The sequence below is a fragment of the Neomonachus schauinslandi genome, chromosome 9, assembly GCF_002201575.2.
Source record: "Neomonachus schauinslandi chromosome 9, ASM220157v2, whole genome shotgun sequence".
Taxonomy (NCBI): domain Eukaryota; kingdom Metazoa; phylum Chordata; class Mammalia; order Carnivora; family Phocidae; genus Neomonachus; species Neomonachus schauinslandi.
This window is the reverse complement of record NC_058411.1, coordinates 105413593-105433920: the sequence shown is the minus strand read 5'-3', so window position 1 is coordinate 105433920 and position 20328 is coordinate 105413593. Positions and strand designations below refer to the sequence as shown.

The 20328-nt window shown below is 55.0% G+C and overlaps 1 protein-coding gene across 3 annotated transcripts in view; it reads right to left on the bottom strand.

Moving 5' to 3' along the window:
* Positions 1 to 8564: 8564 nt before the first annotated feature.
* Positions 8565 to 20328, bottom strand: part of SMAD3 (SMAD family member 3) — a 110517-nt gene continuing 98753 nt past the window's right edge. For 2 of the 3 annotated variants that reach the window (XM_044917747.1, XM_044917748.1), the window contains 4 exons: positions 16134 to 16346; positions 14036 to 14173; positions 11499 to 11643; positions 8920 to 9047 (listed from right to left, as the gene is read on the bottom strand). In XM_044917747.1, coding sequence (XP_044773682.1) covers positions 8924 to 9047; positions 11499 to 11643; positions 14036 to 14173; positions 16134 to 16346 — 620 coding nt within the window. In that variant the 3' untranslated portion in view covers positions 8920 to 8923. Of the gene's footprint in view, positions 9048 to 11498; positions 11644 to 14035; positions 14174 to 16133; positions 16347 to 20328 lie in introns of all 3 variants that reach the window. The other variant, XM_021693740.1, reaches the window with a different exon arrangement.

Sequence of the window (20328 nt, the reverse complement as noted above, 5' to 3'; positions counted from 1 at the left end):
TGGCTTCGATTTGCATATGCTAGTTTGATGAAACTGATGACAAAGTTTGAAGCTCCACGAGTTGGAAGGTAGGGAGAGACAAAAATAAACCTTTTTTTTCCCCCTCAGAAAATCATGTGTTATGTAATAATTTTAGAGTGATGAAGACATAGATATTTTTATAATTTTAAAATATGTTACCCTGCCAGAGTATGAGAAGATTGACAGAACCAGTTTGCTTTCTCTCTATTTATAGAACTTGGCCACATCTAATTCAGAGAAGCAAGAGATTCAGGGACGCTAGACTTGGACGGCTGAATAATATGGGATGTGGTTCAAGGACCATCGAGCATGTCAGGCCATCACTGCAGACTCCCTGTAACTCGTGAAATGGGACATATGGCTACCTTCTTGTTCCCCACTGTGGAGAGGAGGGGAATAAACATCTTCACTGTGGCCTGTCGGATTTCTTTCACCTTAGGCCAGTCCCATAACAATGGCCATCGAGAGAGCACGTGGAGTACCCCTGGCCCTGCGCTGGCCTGCCATGGAAAAGCAGTCTTAGAAGAATCACTGTCTAAGGGTAAGCTGAGTGCTCTGTGAACTATTCTGAGTGCTTGCTGATGCAAAGCTAAATTTAGCAAACATGTGTCCAGTGTGGTCAGAGGTTCTGATTCATTGAACGTTCTGATTGATGGAGACAGAGCTTCAGAGAATTGTGTAATGAGGTAGAGTCCTTCACTCCCCCAACCCCAAATTTAAAGCGGTCAAACAATTCAGGTATGGCATTCCGTCATTAAATACCAAATCTTACTGGAGGACTTCAGTTGGAGAAAGTGAAAAATCCAGTCAAGTGTACTGCCTTCATGCAGGATCAGTTGGGAGAACACCCTAACGATGAACTTTCCCGGAATTTGTATGTCTCCTAAAAGCAGGCCGAGTGTGCAGGGCGAAGTTCACGTTCTGACTTAGGTTCCACTTAGGGTTTAGTGTAGTGATCTATCCTTGCATCTCTGGCATAGAAGCTGTTGCAGAAAAGGTCTTAAAAATTCTCAGTTTCATATTTTTGGCACTACCTGGCCTGTTATTAATATCATGAGTCTTGCTCTTAATGTAGATCTCTTTATCCAGAGTTTAGTGTGTGTGTTTGTAGCACCAAAGCCAAATTCTAGACTAGGAGGCATCTCGCTCGATTCTGAGGTATTTCTCTGATGTGCAGTGAAGAATTAAGAAGAGAGGTAATAGTAACCACGTGGGCCTTTTGTGGGAACACCACTGAGCCCCATTTCAGCTTTTAATGATTTGTGGTTCTACCTTGTTTCCTGTTGGAAAAGTATTGATTCAGAACCTGGACATCATAGTTATTACCGCATCTTTAGAACACAGGTTTGGGAAGAAAAATTTTTCCTCTAAAATGCTGTTATGTCTGTAACTGTTGATAGTTCCAAACCCTCTCTCCCCACAAGCACAAATCTGGGGGGCATAAACAGTCACATAAAGCAGTTCATGACCAGCCTCCCTGGTTCTCTCCTGTGAAGGAGGTGACCAATCATTGCCTCTGCCTTTTCTCTTATCAACCAGGTGGCTTTAATGCTACAAAAATGTGGGCTAAGTGAGGTCTGGGGTAGGAAACGGCACAGTTTAGGAGACCATCCTCTTCATCTGAAGCCCAAGGACACGGTCTGCACCAAATCCTGCCACTCTGGAAACCTCTCAGGATGTCGTCAGTGGGGAAGTTAGAAGGCTTCAGGTTGGAGTTGAGGAAGAGCAACCGTAACACATTCCTTTACCCAGGTGAGAGCTGAAACTGGATTCAGGGTCCAGCACTGATTGTGAACCTTCTTGGCGCCAGGCTGCACCAGGCGTGGCAGAGACCACAGACTTGGGTAAGGCCGCAGGTTCTCTCTGGAAGCACCTCGTCCAACCCAGGTGACAGTAGGGGGCAAGCAAGATGAGGCCACAAAGGTAGGATGTTGGGCAGCAGGCGAAGTGCTGTGCCCAGCCTCAATTGCTGTGGGAAGGGGAGAGCAGAGCAGGCTGGGGAGAGCAGAAAGCACAGCTTGGAGCACTGCTCTCAAACCTGAGTCCGTGCTGGAGTTACCTGTAGGGCCCCGCCCCGGAGTTTCTGGTTCACTAGGTCCTGAGCGGGGCCTGAGAAAGTATGTTTTGACCGGCCCGGGTGCTTACTGATGCTCTGGCCAGGGTCCACACTCTGAGACCCACTGACGTAGAGGAAGTGATGCTTAAATTGAGCCAGGGCTAGGGTATGAATTGGGGCAGATGGGTGAGCGGAGGCAGCAAATTCTCAGTGGAAGTTGCGGCATGGACAGGTATGGAGAGAAAGCAAGGGGTTATGTTGGGAAAGCCCACATAGTCCAGCTGGAGAAACAGTGGTAAATAAGGATGGAGTGGAATTGGGAGAAAACCTTGAAATACTACTTCGTGGAGCCAGTGCCTACTTGGGAGGTAATCAAGGAGCCCAACGGGTTTGGAGCGGAAAAGACATCTAACCATAATTACATTGCCGCGAAATCTAGCAGCAGTAGTCGCCCAAACTAATTGATTAGCCCCACCTGCCAGGAGAGCTGTGTTGAGAAGGATTCTGAGGCTGAGAACAGACCCAGCACTGGGATTCGTGGTGTTTTTGCCGTGAGTAGAGAAATGGAAGGGTGGTAATTTCACTGTGTGCCATCCCCAGACTAGAGGGGGGACATGTTAGGAGAACATCAGAATACCTGAGATAAACAGTAATCCGGAACTGATGAGTGGCGTTCCTTCGAGCATATGTAAGGACTTAATATAGGGTAGCACAGTGGAAGCAAATGTAAAAGATATTGCTAAGGTAGAATCTGCTAGATATGGGCAGTAACGGATTCATTTATTCAGCAAAAATTGGTGGCCCGAAGGCAGGGGTACAGGAAGATATAAACGTTGCTCACTGGGAACTCAGAGCCTAGAGGGGAAAGCGAACAAGGTCCCCACACAGTTGGGCCCCCTGGCCATACATCCGTGAGAGACTTTCTAGAGGAGATGTCTGACCTAGTCCCAAAGCGTTGGTTAAAGTGCCGCAGAGACCTGCTGGGGTGTCAGGCAGGCCCAGGGGCGGCGAGCATGGACTGGGGAAGAGGGCTCGGCACGGAGGGGAGTCTGTACGGAGCTGCCGCGCCTGTCGGCTGCCGGGTTGCAGACCGTAACAGCTGTGACAGCCTGATAGCGGCCACGTGATGAGAGCCCAGGGGTCCCTGAGAAAGGCTTTGGTGCTTGTGCTGTGGCCCGGGGGGGGGGGGGGCGTCTGAGGTCATGCGGGTCACAGGGCAGTGTGGATGATGCCTTTCCGGGAAGGCGGGGGCCAGGAGCTGTTGAGCTGGTGTGGTTGTCTGGGTGCTAAGGACCTGAAGTACAGGGCAGGGAGCGTGGACAAGTAGGACTGGGTGGCTGTGGGGGTGAGGGAGTGCGGGGTGATTGTGGCTTCTGGGGTGTAGGCCAGAGGAGAGGGAGGTGGTTTAACGAGGGCAGTGACGAATCCCACTTTTACGATCGTGCGAGGTACTGTGGCACGTCCACGCGCCAGTAGGCTGTTGGATACACGTCTAAAACTTGGGATTGATGTCTGGGCTATAAATACTGACTTGGGAGTCATTAGCATTAATGGGGCTTGAAATCATGTGGGGAGGTGAGATCACTCAGGAAGGAATGTCAAGAGTGCATACAGTGGTCTGGGAACACCGACCCGGAAGGAGTAGGCGCAGGCCCAAGAGAGAGAGAAGATTGCATAGGAGGGCCAGGACAGTCGGGGAGTGGGGCCTTCCCGAAAGGGGGGCTTCGTCAACGGGATGGCGAGCATGGGAGAGAAATGCATAGAACCGCTCGGGACTTGGAGGATGGGGGAGAGGGACGGGGGGGGGGGCAGGCTGATAAAAGTGGGGAGTCCCCAAAAAGTGCCAGCTTGAGCGATGTGGAAGAGAACTTGGGTTGGGGCTGTTGTGGTTTGGATCCCATTTACTAGGCAGCTGGAATTTAAAATTGTGGATCTGAAGGAACAAGGTTGGGTTAGAGATGGGGATTTGGGTCATCTGCTGAGAAATATACTGGCTAAATCTTTGGGGAAGACCGGGACAGGACGGTAGAACTAATAATTCTGAAAGTAGGAATTTGATGCAGGCGGTGGGGGCCCAATCTCTAGGCCCCGAGGAGCCGCCCTGTGAAATCGGCCTCCCAACTGCTAGGGGAGGTGTTTGGGGAGTTCCTTAGCAGGAAAATGCTAGAGAAACGGCCCAGTTAAAGGATTACTCTAGCCCCATGCCATCCTCGCCCCCCTCACAAAAATTGTTTATTCATTTTAATCTTGTTTCTTAATCCACATTATCTGGGGTCAGTGAAGATTCAACCAAATAGTCTTTTTCTCCTTGGGAGTTTTCACAGGCACTGACAAAGTGTGAAAACCTCCTTCTGTAGGAATCTAAAACTACCTCCACGCCTCTGGGAGGATGAACGTGGCGGCACTCATTTTCCTGTACTTGAAGGTCTTTGACAAGCGACTGGATGCCCAATGTCCACACGGGCACAGCACATAGGACTGGTGCTTAGACGTGGAAAGCGAGGGGGAGGTGCCTGGTGTCGCTGGAGGGCAGGCTGTCCCTGCAGAGTACCCTGGGTAAGTGAAAGAGGCTGTTGCAGAATGGGGGTGCTGGAGACATTGCTGAAGCCCCTGGAATCCCTCGGGGCTCCCTTTAAAATCTTCTCCCCACCCCGCAGGAAGAGATTGAGCTCCTGTGCCAGGAGCTTTCCAATGAAAAGTTTATTAGAAGGGCACTTACAGGGGAAAGAGAGAGAGGACATAGATCTTTAACAATAGGGGTACAATGCTTAAACAGGTGCTCTGCTCTTAAGATACAAAAGTTAGAAAAATCTAAAACACTATAAATACATACATGCTTTTTACAAAGGTATTCAAAGGTCAGGCTGGCTGAGAAGTGAAGGTCATCAGCATCCTCCACACTCTGTTCCCCCCCCCCACCCCAATACACACCCCCATAGAGAGTCCGGAACAGCCTCGTTGCAACAGCAGGAGGGGGGTGAGTGAAGGAGGGGGGGGGGGGGGCTCAGGCCCCCCTCGGGGGGGGGGGGGGAGAGCCTGCAGGTGACTCTGAGCTGCCTGTCTGTACACGCTGCCACATGCTTAGCCAGCCCCCTGGGGGGGGGGGGGGGGGGGGGCGGCTGCTTCTGGATGCATGGCCGCTGGGCCCCTGACTCCTCTCCTCCCCAGGACCGTGGCTGGGAAACCTTTCCAACTTTCTTCAAAAAAAATTAAATAGTTCTCTGTCTTGAATGGTTTTAAGAAATTATTACATAAATATAAAAACACCAGAATGCTAGAGTGTACATCAGCATAAAAAAATCAATTACAGAATCACTGAGAGCGTTTCTCAATCCAGTTTACACGATCGGCGAGTTGATGGGCTAGCTGTTTCTGGAAAGTTGCCTGCATGTCATTTCCCCACTGCCTGCCGTCGGAGCCCCAGCCTCTTGTGTACGTGTTTTGCTTTCCCACCCTCTGGGGAAGTAGTTGATGCTCCTTAAAAGGATGATCTAGGAGGGAACATTCATGCCACAAAAAATGGTACAACGCAGCTGTGTTGCGGTTTTCTTCTAGTAAAGTGGGGACACATGTAGATCTTGGGGCCAACTCTGCCACTTAAAAAGTCACACAGAGTCCAGAACTAAACAACTCAGGCCCGCTCTTGCTACGGGTAATCCCCTTGGAAACCGTCCTGGGAACAGTCCCAGATTCCTTTTCCTCCCTCCTTTTAAGGATGACAGAGAGGGCCCTCAGGTGAGCTCAGGACCCAGGCTGAACCCTATCTGCCTTCTCCCCAGACTACATATATGCATGCATGACATGCACACGCTACTTAAAGCCTTTTCCTGCGGTTTGAGTAAAAGCCCTTAGCCCTGGAATAGGTCCAAACTCTAGGAAAACAAGAGAAGATGGAGAAAAAAACTAAAGCACAAGCTATGGGCTACAGCTCATTCCAATACATTAATGATTTAAAAAAAAATACAACACAGACAACATAAGGACGATGGGAAAGTCTGCCAGCAGCCTTGCCCTTGCGTGTGCTTCCTAAGAGAAGAGTCAAAGTCCCCGCTCCTGACTCTCGGCTTGTCTCAAAATGTCAGATCGTCTACAGCCCGCCAGGAAGGTGGCCAACTGAGATGATGGTCCAGCACAGGCCGTAACCCGAAGCCGCTGGGGCAGCTACCCACTTTGTGCTGGAAGGACCCAAGTTACTAAATAAAATTGGGGCGGGGGGAGGGAAGGGAAGTTGGCTCCTGGGGGCAGGGCGCAGCCAAGGATCTCAGGCCCAGGGCTAGCTCCTCGGGGTCAGGGGCAGCACCAGCCCCAGGGTGAAGGCGACTGGGCAGGGAGCCCCGCCAACGACACTTAAAACTGCTCTCCACCGCACCTAGACTGCCCTATTTTCTCTTGCCCCTTCATTGTCCTTTAAAAAGTTCTTTTTAACGCGTAAATGCCATTCCTACAACAGGATTTTCAAACCAAGAAAACCAGCTTTGTGACTTGAAGGATGCTAATAGGACACAGCGCCCCCCCCTCCCCCCCAAGAACACAGCTGCAGCCTCTCTGATGGGAAGGGCACCACGTCCTCACCTCTGAATCTCTTCCTCTCACATCCTCCTCCAGGAGTCTAGTCTATAAAGAGGGGCCAAGTAAGCTTTTGGAGAAACACAAAACTGAAACATCATGCCTCCTAAAAGGAGCCCTGAGCCCTGAGCATCAAGGGGGCCGAGACACCATCCAGGCACAGCCACCGGATGGCCCAGACTGGGCTGTACCTGAAGCTGGTCCCCAAGAAACGGGAGGACAGCTGGGTGCCAGAGGAAGGCCTCGGAGGAGAGGAAGCAGGTGGAGAACGCAGGCCCTCAGAAGCCGCTGTCCTGGCTTCTGGGGGAGGGCACGACGGCACCAGCGGAGGCCACAGTGGAACACGCCCCCCCCCCCCCCCCCCCCCCCCCCCCCCCCCCCCCCCCCCCCCCCCCCCCCCCCCCCCCCCCCCCCCGCCCCGCGCCCCCGGCCTGGCCCGGGGCGTGCGTGCACATCCGGGAGGTTCAGACGGCTTGCTGGCAGCAGCAGGGCGCAGAGCGTTTCACAGCAGGCCAACTCCGGACCTGCAGAAGCTGACGGTCTCGGGGGAAGAGCGGCTGTGTGGGGTCTCTGGGTTCTGTGTCCACAGCCCCACGAAAAGACCAGCATAGGTCTGGCACGGTGCTCCTCCCCTCTCTTCCTGTGTCCTCGGGGAGCCTGGAGAGCAGCTCTCCTACCTCGAAACCAGAAGGCTAGCGCTGCAGAGGCATTAGGATCCTGCCGGGGAGGCACCGGGAAGCCCCCAGCGTCTCCATAAGGCAGCAGAGATGCCGTCACATTTGAGATTCATACCTGCCAGTAGACGTTTTCTCCCCTTCACCGGGAATAAGACAGGACTTCCATGGGAAATCCCTTTTCCTGGTAGAAATCCATGCAAAAAAGATGGGATAAAGTCATTTCATACAAAAACAGCAACGAGGAATAGAGTACCAATTGCAAGTGGCAATGTTGTCTGCTGTATTCGGCAAAAGGCCAGTCGAAAAGGAGGGCTTTTTTTCCAGTTAAAATAATTTATAACAGTTTCCTCACTAATTGCCACCGGGAGCAGTACTTCTTCTACAACACAACTGCTAGAGTTGTCACCGAGGATCCGCCGCCACGAGCTAGATAATCGTACGTCCCAGGGGAAAGATGGCCGACCTCTGCGCACCAAGCCTCCAATTTTCAAAGGTGTAAAAAAAAAAAAAATTTAATAGCCCTTTTCATTTGTCTATGTTGGCCTGAGATTTTTCCCTTCTGGTGAATTTGCTTCTGTTAATTTCAGTTTCCAGAAGTGCTGGCAGGTGTCTTCTCAACAAAACCTGGAAAAGCTTCACCTTGAGAGAGAGCTTGCTGGGCCCCTCATGCTGGTTTCCCAGTCAATGTGCCAACCCGGGATTTTTTTTTTTTTAATATAAACATTCAAATGAGCATACGATAAAGCTCATTCAATTAATGCAACTATGTAAACCAAGAGAGCCGGATGCATGAGAATAGCAAGTGCGCTCTTCCAGAGGACTGGAGACCCACACAGCGGAGGGCAGCCTCAGCTCAGGCGCCGCTGATGCCGCGGCTGCCTCCTGCTTCACGTGACTGCACGTCAATCTCTGAGATTGACACGAGAAGAGAAACCATACACTGCGTACACGCTGAGCCTCGGCGGACCTCCCAACCGCCAGAGTGAGAAAGGACAAGTTTACGAGACGAGGTGTCCCACCAACTTCCCCCCCACCCCGGCCCCGTGTGCATGTTCTGAACACACTGGCTCACCCTTCTCAGTACGCTCCGAGAGGAGAGGGACAGGCGAGCCCCCCTCCCCTCCCCAAGTCACCCCGGCACGGCCTGCTGGAGGCTGGGGCTCAGGAATGCCCCGCTGAAGCGTTTGTTACAAGTGCCAGAGGGCTAGGCGCGAGGTCCGCTCCCGCCCCTCCCACCCCTGCAGGCTCCACCCTACCTAGAACACCCAAGGTGAGTTTCACACTCCAGTCCGGAACCGATGGCCATTTCCTGTTGGACAGTGACATCCCAGATTGCTGTCATTAAAAGAGAAGGGGGCTGGGAGGAGGGGGCAGGTGGGGGCCAAAGGGCAAATGGATTCGGCAGACACAGCTGTTCAGAAAATCCATCTCTGGATTTGCTTTTGCGTTTTGGAAAACAGGTTGGGGCCGCTTTGATTAGAGGGAGAAAAATTTCTTCTTCATTGACAATGGTGAGTTGAGTTCCAATTTTCTCCACCTCTTACGCGGGCTTTTCCCCCCAAGCCCGCCCTCCCCCCACCCTCCCCCTTCACACCCAACGTCTCTAAGACACACTGGAACAGCGGATGCTTGGGGAGCCCATCTGGGTGAGGACCTTGTCAAGCCACTGCAAAGGCCCATTCAGGTGCAGCTCGATCCAGCAGGGGGTGCTGGTCACGGTCTGTCTCCTGCAAGATATAGGGAGAGGGGTGGGGTGGGAGACTTCAAAAATGTCGAGAAGGACACACCTACAAGTCAGAATACCTTTTCCTGCTTTGGTGAAAGTCTTCTTCCCAGAGCCAGAGATAGGTCCGTGGCGCCTTGCTAGACCCAGCTCTAGAGGAGGTCCCAATAAATGGCTGAGACTGCCAGGCTGAACTCCTCCAACTAGGAAGAACCTTGAGTAAGTCAGGTTCTCCTCATGGGGAAGGAGATAGCCCTTCAAGGGCTAAACATGTGAGGCAAATTCCAGGGTATCCCACTTGCCCACCTGTTTCTGGGACAGGCCCCACCAGTGAAGAACTTCCAGCCTGAGCAAAGGTCTCCCAGGGTCCCATCTGCCGCGAATGGGCAGCCACATCTCCAGCCCCAGGCCCAGTCCCGGCAGGCCATGATGACGTGTGTCTGTCTGATGGGTGTTGTTTGCAAAGCGCCGACAGAATCCACATGCCATCAGTTCCCAATGTGCTGATATAATTCCCATCTATGGCCTTATTTTGGAAAATCTTACGAGCAGAGCGAGCCATGGAACAATTACTGGAAAAAACCAAGGCACACCACACGTTTCTTTTCCCCAAAGCACTGGCTGGCTGATGACGCAGCCCGCAGGCGAGCTCCCAACGGCCTGCAGTGAGCAAAGACTATCTGCCCCGGCCGGGGGCGCTGGTACTGGCTGGAGGCGGGAGGCCTGCGCCCGGGGCCCTCGCCGCTTTTGGCCATCTCACAGGAGGGACGAAACCTTACTCTCTCTGGCACAAGAGGCAGAAGGAGGGCAAGACTGTTCTGGGAAGGGGCCGCACCCGCCCGTTAGGCTGCTCTGCGGGGCTGCCAGGTGGCAGGGACGTGGTGGGCCGCCCAGGACCCGGCGTGTTGGCAGCATGTCCCGAGTGGTAACACAGGGCCCCCAGGGAAAGGCTTCCGCCACCGAGGGGCCTCTTCCCAGCACTCGGAGCTGGAGGGCCATGGTGCTGCGCCAGCTTGAGGGCTGCTCGCTCAAGGCCACTGCCCGCCTTGCTTGGCCTACGCTGGGCCCAGGTGGAGGTTTCTAGATGGCCTCGTGGACCCCGGGGTGCCTCTCTGACCCTTGGTGCCTGAGTGCAGTCCTCTGGACTGAAGTCTGGGTGTAGGAAGAAGCAAAAGGACCTCTCTCTGGCTCTTTTCCAATGGGGTCCATCTAAGTATTTCTCTTCCCCACTAAAAGAAAAATACTAATTTTAAAACATTTTACTCTGGACCTGTAACTGATTTCAGCCAGGGCCAAAAGGTGGGCTAAAATTTCTCTCGGGCTGGGCCTGGGCTCATCGCCTCAGGCCATCATAACTGGGCTGTAAGTTCTCAGTTGGTCACTCATCCTGGATTTCAGAGAGACCCCCACAGACCAAGGTGCTGTGTTCCCTGGTCCTGTGGGGCAGACACAGGGCAGAGCAGCTAAAATACCGTAAAGAGAAGAGGACTTTACGGGCCGAAATACTCTAATGAGAATCTGACTTTCCATAAGTCATGCTCATCTGGATTTCATTACAAACGGTGGCCCAGAGCCAATATTGAAATGGGTTTGGCCTGGGTGCAGAATGACTACAAAACAAAATGGATTCCAAACATCTGGAAAAATGAAGAGAAGCGGGGAGTCACTTGCAAAGCACTGGCCCCAGCTGACATGTGGGCACCTCTGCATCTGGCGCAGAAGCTGGGGGCAGGAGGGGGACATGGCCCTGGCCCTTGCACACATCCTGTCTAGGTGTGGAAAGAAAAGGGACCAGATTCGCTAAACCCAAACCAGAATGTTCTGAGAGATTCGACAGCACTGACCAGGTAGGCCCGACCAGTGCCATGTTTAAACCAATATCTGAAATTCTGAAAAAACTCTTTCTTAGCAAGTAAACTGTTCCTTTATGACTACCCAAATCTTCTCCCATCCGCCTCTCAATTTTAATACCGGAGAGCCTCAGGGTCACCCAGGGGCGGAGCCCCAGAGGAGGGAAGAACAGGATGAAGACTTAACTCCCTGGAGAGGGTCGTCCTAAAACCATCTGCCCAAAATGAACAACGAGGAAGCAGCCAAGAGGCACAGTTCTAGGCTCAGCTTTTCCGCTAACGATGTGACTTCAGGCAAGTCACTTTCCCTCCCTGGGCCTTGGTCCCCTCATCCATGCACCGGGGGTGATGCCAGCGTCCCCGCCCAGGGTGGTGGTGAGGAAGAACTAGAACATGTGTGTTTATGGTGTTTGAGAAACCGAAGTGCCTGGCTCTTCCTTATCCAGTATGGCTCGGGCCCTCCCGGCCTGCCAGGCCACGGCCACTGATCCTTGGCCTCTGCTCTTTGGGGCGAGGGTGGCCTGGCTCATCTCTGAGGGGCCCCTGCTCTGCTGTTTGAGTCATGTGCACTCGGGTCCCCATGATACGTGGCACCCAGACCTGACCTGTATTCTGCTCCCCAGCCTTTGACGAAGCTCATGCGGATGGTACACATCCGTGTCAACTGGTAGACCGCCTCGAAGCCCTGGTTGACGGACTGAGCCAGGAGGGCGGCAAACTCCTGGTTGTTGAAGATCTTCAGGTTGCACCCTGCCAAGAGAACAAAAACAGCACTCGTGGGGACAGAGGCATACGTGTCCAGTGCCCCACTCCTGGCTGAAGCCACCCCTGGGTCATCCAGAATGGCATACCCCACCCGGCTCAAGTGGCACACAGTTATTCCGTGCGCTAGCCCCACACTCGACACTCAGCACCATGCTAGGGACAGGCCCCCTCGGTCCCTGCCCTAAGCCGTCCTCACCTCAGTGGAGAGGTGTGGCTGACACACACAGGTGGATTAAACACTGGCCTGTAAGCTCCAGCTCCTGGAGCCAGGGAACACAGAGGAAGACTCTAAAGTAGGCTATCAACAACGAGAGAGATGGTTTGGAGAGCTGGGCCTTGCCCTGGGCAAGAGGGCCAAGGCAGGACTCCAGGGACCAGAGAGAGAAGGTGCCCAAGCCAGAATGCCCACGGCTGTGGGAGGCATGGCTGACCGCCTGGGGAGCAGGAGCCCTTGACATCAGACGGAGGGGAAGCAGGCCAGAGGAAAGGCTCCTTCCTCAGCCTGCCGCTCCAACAGGATGCTCGGCAGAGGGTCCTGTGGTACCTTCCACCCAGGCTTCCCTGGTGAAGCCACCTGGGACCAGGAAGGAGCACGAGACTGGGGCCACATTTTGGCCTTTGGGCACAGGGCTGGGTCAGGGTGACATTCGCAGCAAAGTGAAGACGTGTGTCTAACTCTCCAGGCAGTAAAACCAGAGACAGGCCCAAATAAAGTTTATAATAAATCTTCCTGAAGTCCTACCGCCCGGGTGCCAGGAATGTGTCAGTCAGAAAAAGAAAGACAACAGCACATGCTGGGAATACCCAGAAGGTGAGCTAAGGTGACGTTTATTAATGGGCCAACACTGGACTCCTAATCTTGCCGTGTGACTCTGGGCCAGTCACTTTCTCTTTGGAAGCCCAGCCTCTGAGGTCCTCCCAGCTCTGATGGTCTATGAGCTAACAAACCCCACCACGGCCCCCTCACCAAAAAGGTGGGGGAAGGGCTGGGGACGGGAGTGGTCACAATGCCAGGAACACAACCGGGCTTCGGGTTCTCATCTTCTCCAAGGGAAGTGTGGTGACCCTGGGGCAGCAAGAAGCGCAGGAGCACTAGACTCGGGGGCCACACGGCCCCGTGGCTCATCCCGGCTCAGCCACTGCCCAGCTGTGTGCCTTGGGGCAGGTGGCTCAACCTCTCTGAACTCGTCTCCTCGCCTGAGGAGCCAGGATAATTGGAGAGGGCTAAGTGAGAGCAAAGCTATTGATGTCCTCTGTAAACGCGACCACACAATGCGCAGGAAACCGAGAGCACTGTTCATTCAGACCTTCTGCCTTCCTAGGCTGGCCCTGCCCAGAGCCCACGGCTCCGCTACAGCATCTGCTACTGAGACGAGGAAACGCGTGCCGCGCACAGTACCCGCCGGTCCCAGCCCGCGTTCGGCCAGCAGCACGGCCTGGCGCTGCGTGCCGGGGACAAGCGGGCTCGGCCAGGGCTCTGGGCCTTGGTTTTTTAAGTCCAGAGGCCCGGACGGGGCCGGTCTCTGCCCGTGTTGCTGCATGGCCATGGCCCTCTCCACGCCACCCTCTGGGGTGCAGCCGGACACCCTTTCTTGGAGCACAGGTGGGATTCATCAGCTCCACTCAGAAAACCCGCAAGAGCTCCCCAGAGTAAAAGTACAACTTTCTCACGGCCTTCTGTGGCCTGGCCCCATCATGCTTTCTAAACATTTCCTGTCCCTCACACGGCATCTCCAGCCAGTGCCACCGTATGTGCTCTACCCTCCGTCACCTCCGGGCTTTGGCCCATATTGTTCCCTCTGCTTGGAATGCCCTTCAAGGTCCCACCCTCCCCCCCCCCCGCCCCCGCCGGTCACCCTGTGTCGAATGCCAACCAGCCTGCAATGCCTGCGTGCCTCCTCCATGAAGCCTTCCCTGATCCATCCCAATGGTTCAATGAGTTTTGCTCCCTGGCTCCAAGAGCACCTTATCTGTGCTGCTTGCCTGGTACTTAGTACCCTTCCTTGTATTAAACCCATTCGTGTCTTTGTCTTGTGCCCTCAGCTGGCCTGCAAGGCCTGTGGGGACAGCAGCAGGGCCTCCCGGAGCCCTCCGTCTCCCTCAAGCACCTGGCGCGGCGCCCACATGCCGTGCGAGTTCGTGGAGCGAAGGGGGAAAGCACAGCGCCTGAGCACCTGTGTGCACAAGGCGACAAGCAGGGACGCACGGATGAGAGGCAGACCCGCCGGAGGCTGCGGCTGCCCCCCGCAGGGTCAAGGAGAGCGCAGCAGGGCAGTGAGACGCGGACAAGACCCGAGCGAGGCACCGCCAGGCAGCTGGTGGCAACGCGGAGGAGCAGAAGAGGAAGGAGAACCCGCCCAGCGGCCCAGGCGCATACCTGGGGGGATCTTGCAGACAGTGGCAGGGTGCCAGCCGTAGCGCTGGTTACAGTTGGGAGACTGCACAAAGATGGCGCTGTCGCTGAGGCACTCTGCGAAGACCTCCCCTCCGATGTAGTACAGCCGCACGCCGCGCCCTAGGGAGATGTGGGTCAGACTGGCCCTGGGGGACCAGCGGAGGCTCGCGAGGGGGACAGTCTCACCAGGCCAGCAGGACCCAGGGCCCAAGCTTAAACCCACACAGGGGACGTGGGGGCGGCACTGGGTCCCTGACGCTGGAGGTGGCGGATGACGAGGCGAAGGGGCATGGGGTAAGTCTGCCTAACAGCCTCTGCCGCGGACGAGCCGTCAGCCAGCACCAAGTTACTCAGCCCCTGAGCCTCAGTTTCTCCGCCTGGAAGATGGGGCGATGGTAACACGCGCCTCACAGGGTGGCTGAGGCGCACACGGCGAGCGCCCGCCAAGCGTGAGCGGCCACTGCAGCCACTGCCATGGACATGCAGCAGACCCGCAGAGCTCCTCCTGAGCAGACTCCCAGGAGCCCTTGAGGACAGCGATGGCTTCATGCCACCCCCGTACATTCTCTCCTCCGTGCATTTTTCTACAACATTCCATAGGTTTATGTCATTCACTTTTCCTCCATCTCTTAAAAATCCATTCCAGATGGACAGAGATTATTTTTAATTGGCTCTGCAGTCTGAGCAAGCAGTTACGTAAACACTCTGACGATGAGTTCTGCTCTCGGCCAGGGGAGGTTCTCTTCTCCTGCACAGGAAGGCCTCTGTTGCCTTCTGGCGAAGAGGCTCCGAGGGCTGGAGGACGGAGCCAGATTCTACAGGTACGGCGTCCAGTGGGGTAGAAACCAGGGGGTCTCTGGGAATTCTGCCTCCTCATCCCGCCATGGCCCCAGCGCCCCTTTGTCCTTGGGGGGTGCTACAAGACCCAGTGTCACAGACACGCGGGGTACGGGCAGACTTGGGGTCCACAAGGAGGGGCCGCTGGGTTATGTCCGTCAAGAGCAGAGGCAGAGGCGGGAAGACCCCAACCGAAAGAACAAAAATGTGTTTTGTTTTGGTAATTTAGGAACTATTTTTAAAATGTAGAGGAGCATAAGGAGAATAGGTAAACACCTATGGATGCCACCCAGGATCAGTATCTTTTTTAAAGTAAAACAAATGGGAGGCTGTCTGGGAAGGCTGCAGGCTCAGTGGCAGGGGGCTGTTTGTCACCAACTAGGTCACATGGTGTGGCCTCTGCAAGGCTCTGCTGTCCCCTGGGCAGGTTATTCCCTGGAGAACGAGCACCCAGGCCCAGACCCATGGCTTCCAAACTTTTCTTCTCTTAACCATAAAATCCTCTCCTCAAATGAAATCGTCCATGAAAACCCAAGATATAGTAAGAACAAGATCAAGGGTGCTCTGGTTCACTTAGGACCAGACCCCCTGCTGTCCTGCCCAGCTCCGGAGTTTGCCCTGGAGCCAACCCCCGGGGGCTCTGGGCTGACAGTACCCTATTACACCGTCTCCAAGTGTGGAGATGGCCTTCCGATGGACTCAGGATCTCAAAATTATGAGTATCCAAGTGACACACACACAGCTCCTTCTTCCGTAAGCCAAGTGGTCTCCTACTACGTTCTTGATGTTAGAAGGCAGAATGTTAGCACCAGGGCTGGTCTGGCAGCCTAGGATAATTGTATATGAAATTAACAAATAAAAGATGGTTCGTTAAAAACGGACACCGCCTACCTATCCCCCTATCACTCAGTACTTTAGGGGTATGTTTATTAAGATACATATGTTGCCCTTTTCATAGATTTGCCATTCTTGTCCCCTCAAGTTGAGTGTTTTCCTCCATGGCTTTCCCCTCTTCAGACTTAATCTGTGTTTCCGAATGGGAATGACCAAGCAATGTGAACTCTTCTGGTCTGGCCCCTAAACGGGGCAATACAGAGTTTGGGGGCTGGCTGGGGGAGTGGGTCCTCTCCCCAGGTCCCAGCAGGAGGCGCAGCACAGCGGGGGCAGGTCGGTTCTGGGCAGAGGCTGCTGGGGCTGCTGGGCAGGGGCAGGGGGGGTGGATGGGGAGACGGGGCGCCCTTACCGATGTGCCTCCGCGTGAGCTCCACGGCTGCGTTCCTGTTGACGTTGGAGAGCAGCCCCAGGCAGAAGCGCTCCGAGTTGGAGGGGTCGGTGAAGCCATCCACTGTCATGGAGGGCTGCGAGGCGTGGAATGTCTCCCCAACGCGCTGGTTCAGCTCATAGTAGGAGATGGAGCACCAGAAGGCCGGCTCGCAGTAGGTGACAGGCTGCAGGTCTGGGGAGACAGGCCAGGCTACTGGGTCAAGGGCCCCCAGGTCGCCTGCTGCTCAGCGAGCTCCCCTGGATGCTCCATAAGGCTGTTTCTTTTTTTTTTTTTTTAATTTTATTTATTTATTTGAGAGAGAGAGAATGAGAGAGAGCACGAGAGGGAAGAGGGTCAGAAAGAGAAGCAGACCCCCTGCCGAGCAGGGAGCCCGATGTGGGACTCAATCCCAGGACTCCAGGATCATGACCTGAGCCGAAGGCAGTCGCTTAACCAACTGAGCCACCCAGGCGCCCCGTAAGGCTGTTTCTGTACCCCTCCGAGGGTTATGATCCCCGAAGCTCGTGCCTTGCATTAAACTGGCAGGATCCAATGCTCTAGTGTTTGGAAAAGCCTTCCACTAGCCTGGCCGCTTTCATTTAGTCTTAGTTCACAGAGGCCCTGTCTGGCTGGCTGGCCTTGGGTTGGAGCGGTCTTCAAGGAGGGCCAGGCACCACCCAGCACCTGGGCAAGCCCGCTGGACAGGCCTGGCAGGTTCCCCGGGGGCGCCATGCCACCCACGCGGCCACCTCCCGGAGTAACCCATGGTGATCTCGGCCTCCCAGGGCTTTCAGTTTTCGGCTCTGCCTGGTCTTGGGCCCTCCTAGTCTGTGGAGCGGCAGCGACGGAGCCTATAAAATGACAAGGCTGGCGCAGCCCAGGGGCCTGCACAGGGCGCTGGGCCTCCAACCACACAGGCTCGGCCCACAGAGTGAACCAGGTCCACGGCTCTTATTAGAGAAACTATCTTCCAAATGTCTCCACATGCTGTCTGTCCAGGTGGCTAAGATGCCAAGTCACCAAAAAGAAACTCAGTGGCACACATCCGTCACTCCCGCCCAAGCCGGGACAGGGACACATGGCCCCAGACAGTGCCGGCTATCTTTGAGGGAACAGAATAGCCCCTGGGTGAAAACCACTGCCTTCGAGGGTCAGCCAAGTCATGGAGTGCAAGCTTCAACGCCAGGCGGCCTGGAAGGCACTCGGCGCTGGGGCACGGACCAGCTGCGCGACTGAGCAAACCAGGGCAGCTCGGAGCTTCAGCCTCCACATGGCTCCCGGCAGCCACGGGGCGGGGAGCCCTCTTTACCTCGGCCCCTATCTGCGGATGGACCGGGAGGAACCACGACGTGCGGGGCACGCCTCAAGCACTCGCTACGTGGTGCTGACGATTAGAACTGATGATGTACGTGAACCTGAGTACGTCCTGCTCCTGTCCTGGCCTCCGCTGCAGGGGAGGCAAAGCGCCCTTTCCTCTCTTCCCAGGGGAGAGGGAGGGGAAGATGAGGGAAGGCAGGGGATCGAAGCTACTTTTAATGGGGGAGGGAGGAGTGACGGGGCAGGGGCGACCAGGGCTTGTGGCCTGTGTCCCGGAGGTTGGATTGAGCCACACGGGCCACATCCAGCTCTGGCGTCACTCGATGCTTCGACATTCCAATGAGATAAGCTATATTCTAAACAATGTGGTCACTAAAATGTGAGCTATGTTGCTTTGGAGACCTTAAAAAAAAAAGCCCAAGAAATCCAAGTATAATCCAAGCACTCAAAGGGGTCGGGCAACGTGTCTGAGGCCAGAGGTGCTGAGCAGGGGCTGCGGAGCACCAGTGCCCAGGGGCAGGTTCTGCTGGCCTTGCTGTGTGAGCCTTCCTGGCCTGGAGAGTGACTGTAGTTTTACTGGGACACATCTAGCGCAGGACATCCAGGTCACTGTGCAGCTGGCGTGGGTCAGCCTGGAGAGGCAGCTAGGGCTGATCTGCGCTGGCCCTGGCTTCCCTGGTAAAGTACAGAACAGAGTCCTCACCCCAAATTACAAAGCCTTCCAGCACCCCCTGGGCTTAGTCCAGACAGGAGAGAGAGAGCTTGGCTCCCAGGAACCCTGGCACAGCCTACCCATCAAAAGAAGAAAAGCCACAGGCCACCCATCGGGTAACACGGTGCCAGAACCACTCAGGGGAAATGTGGGCTTTGAGGCATCTCAGAATCAGAGACAGGCTTGGGGTCCTAGCCCAAGAGGCCCCCCAAGCAGATCTGAGTGGAAAACACTGGACTCGGAAGCCTGACACATAATTAAGGAGATGCTCGTTTGGGGAGTTGGGGGGAGAGCAGTGCAGTCAGGCCAAGGCAAAGTCTGAAGGGTACGGATGAGCTGGCCTGTGTTCAGAAGCAGGACTGACCCGGAGCAGTGCCCCCAGCCACATATTCACAAGTCTCCACAAACAACTAAAAGTCCTGCCTTTCACCTCTGTCCCTCCTGGCACCTCTCAGCTGCTTCCTCAAGGAACTTCTGCAAGGGGGTGCTGCAGACCAAAATGTATGGTCAACCACCTCTGGGTTCTGCCTTGAATGGCAACCTATTTTTTAAACAGCATGTATGTCCTCATTTTTTTTTCCCACCCCAAAGACTTATCCACACCATGGTTAAGTACAAGAGAAACAGTCAGGACTCGGGAAAGGAGAACATTATAAACAGGATAACCATGGGCTATAGCTACTGACAGAGCACTCAGCTTGGCTCTGAGCTTCCTAGCAGACAAGGCAAAAAGGGAGCATCTTATGCTACATGGCTCTGGTTGTGAACAGATAATGCTTACAAGTTCTGCAGGGGAACAAAGCTTGTCCTGGCTCTAAGTCTCAAAAGAAATCTTTTAAGGAATCAGGTGGCAACCTCTCCTCCCACATCCGTCAGGCCAGCCAGCCTGAATTCCAAGAGTCTTCCAACAAATGAAGAGGCCATTTTGCATAAGGTTGCTTCTTGAAAAGGACCTGAAGACATGCCACTCAGAGGCTCCTCTGGGAGGACGACTCTACAGGGCTAAGGGCACTTGACTCCCTGACAGTGGTTTTGCTTCTTCAGGCCAAAGACTCGGCACACCCGGCAGGCTAGACAATGGCACGTGCCCAAGGCCGCCCCCTGCACATGGCCCTGCTCCCGGCCAGACTGCTGAGTCTGTGCTAATCGCCCTTCCCAGAGTAGAGGTGTTGGAGACGCAGGAGCCTCCAGCTCGCGCTGCCCTCCGCCCCCTGCCCCCACCAGCGTGGTATTGGCCAGGCTTCTCGAGTGGCGGGGGGGGGGGGGGGGGGGAAGGGCACTTAATTCACGGCTGGCCCCCTGCCAGCCTAACGGTGCTGGCTGGCTTGGGTTTCGAGCCCTATTCCAAGCTGGCGTAGACTTTCTGTTTTGTTTAAGGAAAAGAAAACAGAATAAAACCCAGAAGGCAACACTTGGATTAAGGGATGCCTATTAAAAACATGTGCAAGAGATCCAAATCCGGTAAAGGAAAAGGAGCGGGGACAGAAGGGGGAAATCAACTTTCTACTATGAATCAAAAGCGGGGGGTGGGCAAAACATTGAAGTTGCAAAGGCTGAAGGTCAGGATGTGAATGAACTGCCTTCACCTGGGCCCACCTCACCTGGGGCAGGCAGCGTGACCTCCCGTCCCCGGAGACACAACACTCCAGTCCCCAGGGACCCCCACGGTCCCCGCTGCCTGGGCTGTCCCCCGCCCCCCTCCCTCCCCCCCCACCCCAGGTCACGTGGCTGTGAAACAGTCCCTCACAGCTCTTTCCTTTTGAGCCCCTGCTGTCCCCAAGGGTTAGTTCCTGTGGGCCCGGGACGGCGGAGTCACCGCACCCAGGGCCCCAGTTCCAACCTATCTCACTGAGGACAACGACAAAACAAGGTGTGCAGGGAAAGCAGCCTGCGCTCTTTCAGCCCCGGGCCAGCTTGCTGCAGCTGAGACCAGACGCACAGTCTAAGGGAGACCCTCAGGCTGGCGACTGCCTTGTGGGGGGGGGGGGGGGCGCTGTAATTTCTGAAGCTCATGGAGAGCAGAGCCCGAGGAGGCCCTAGCAAGAGCTTTGTGCAGCAACACGAGGACCGCTGCAACCAGGCAGGGCTGCACCCTGGAGCCCCGCCTCTTTCAGGGGAGAAGCAGTGTCTCCCCGCTGCCCCCAG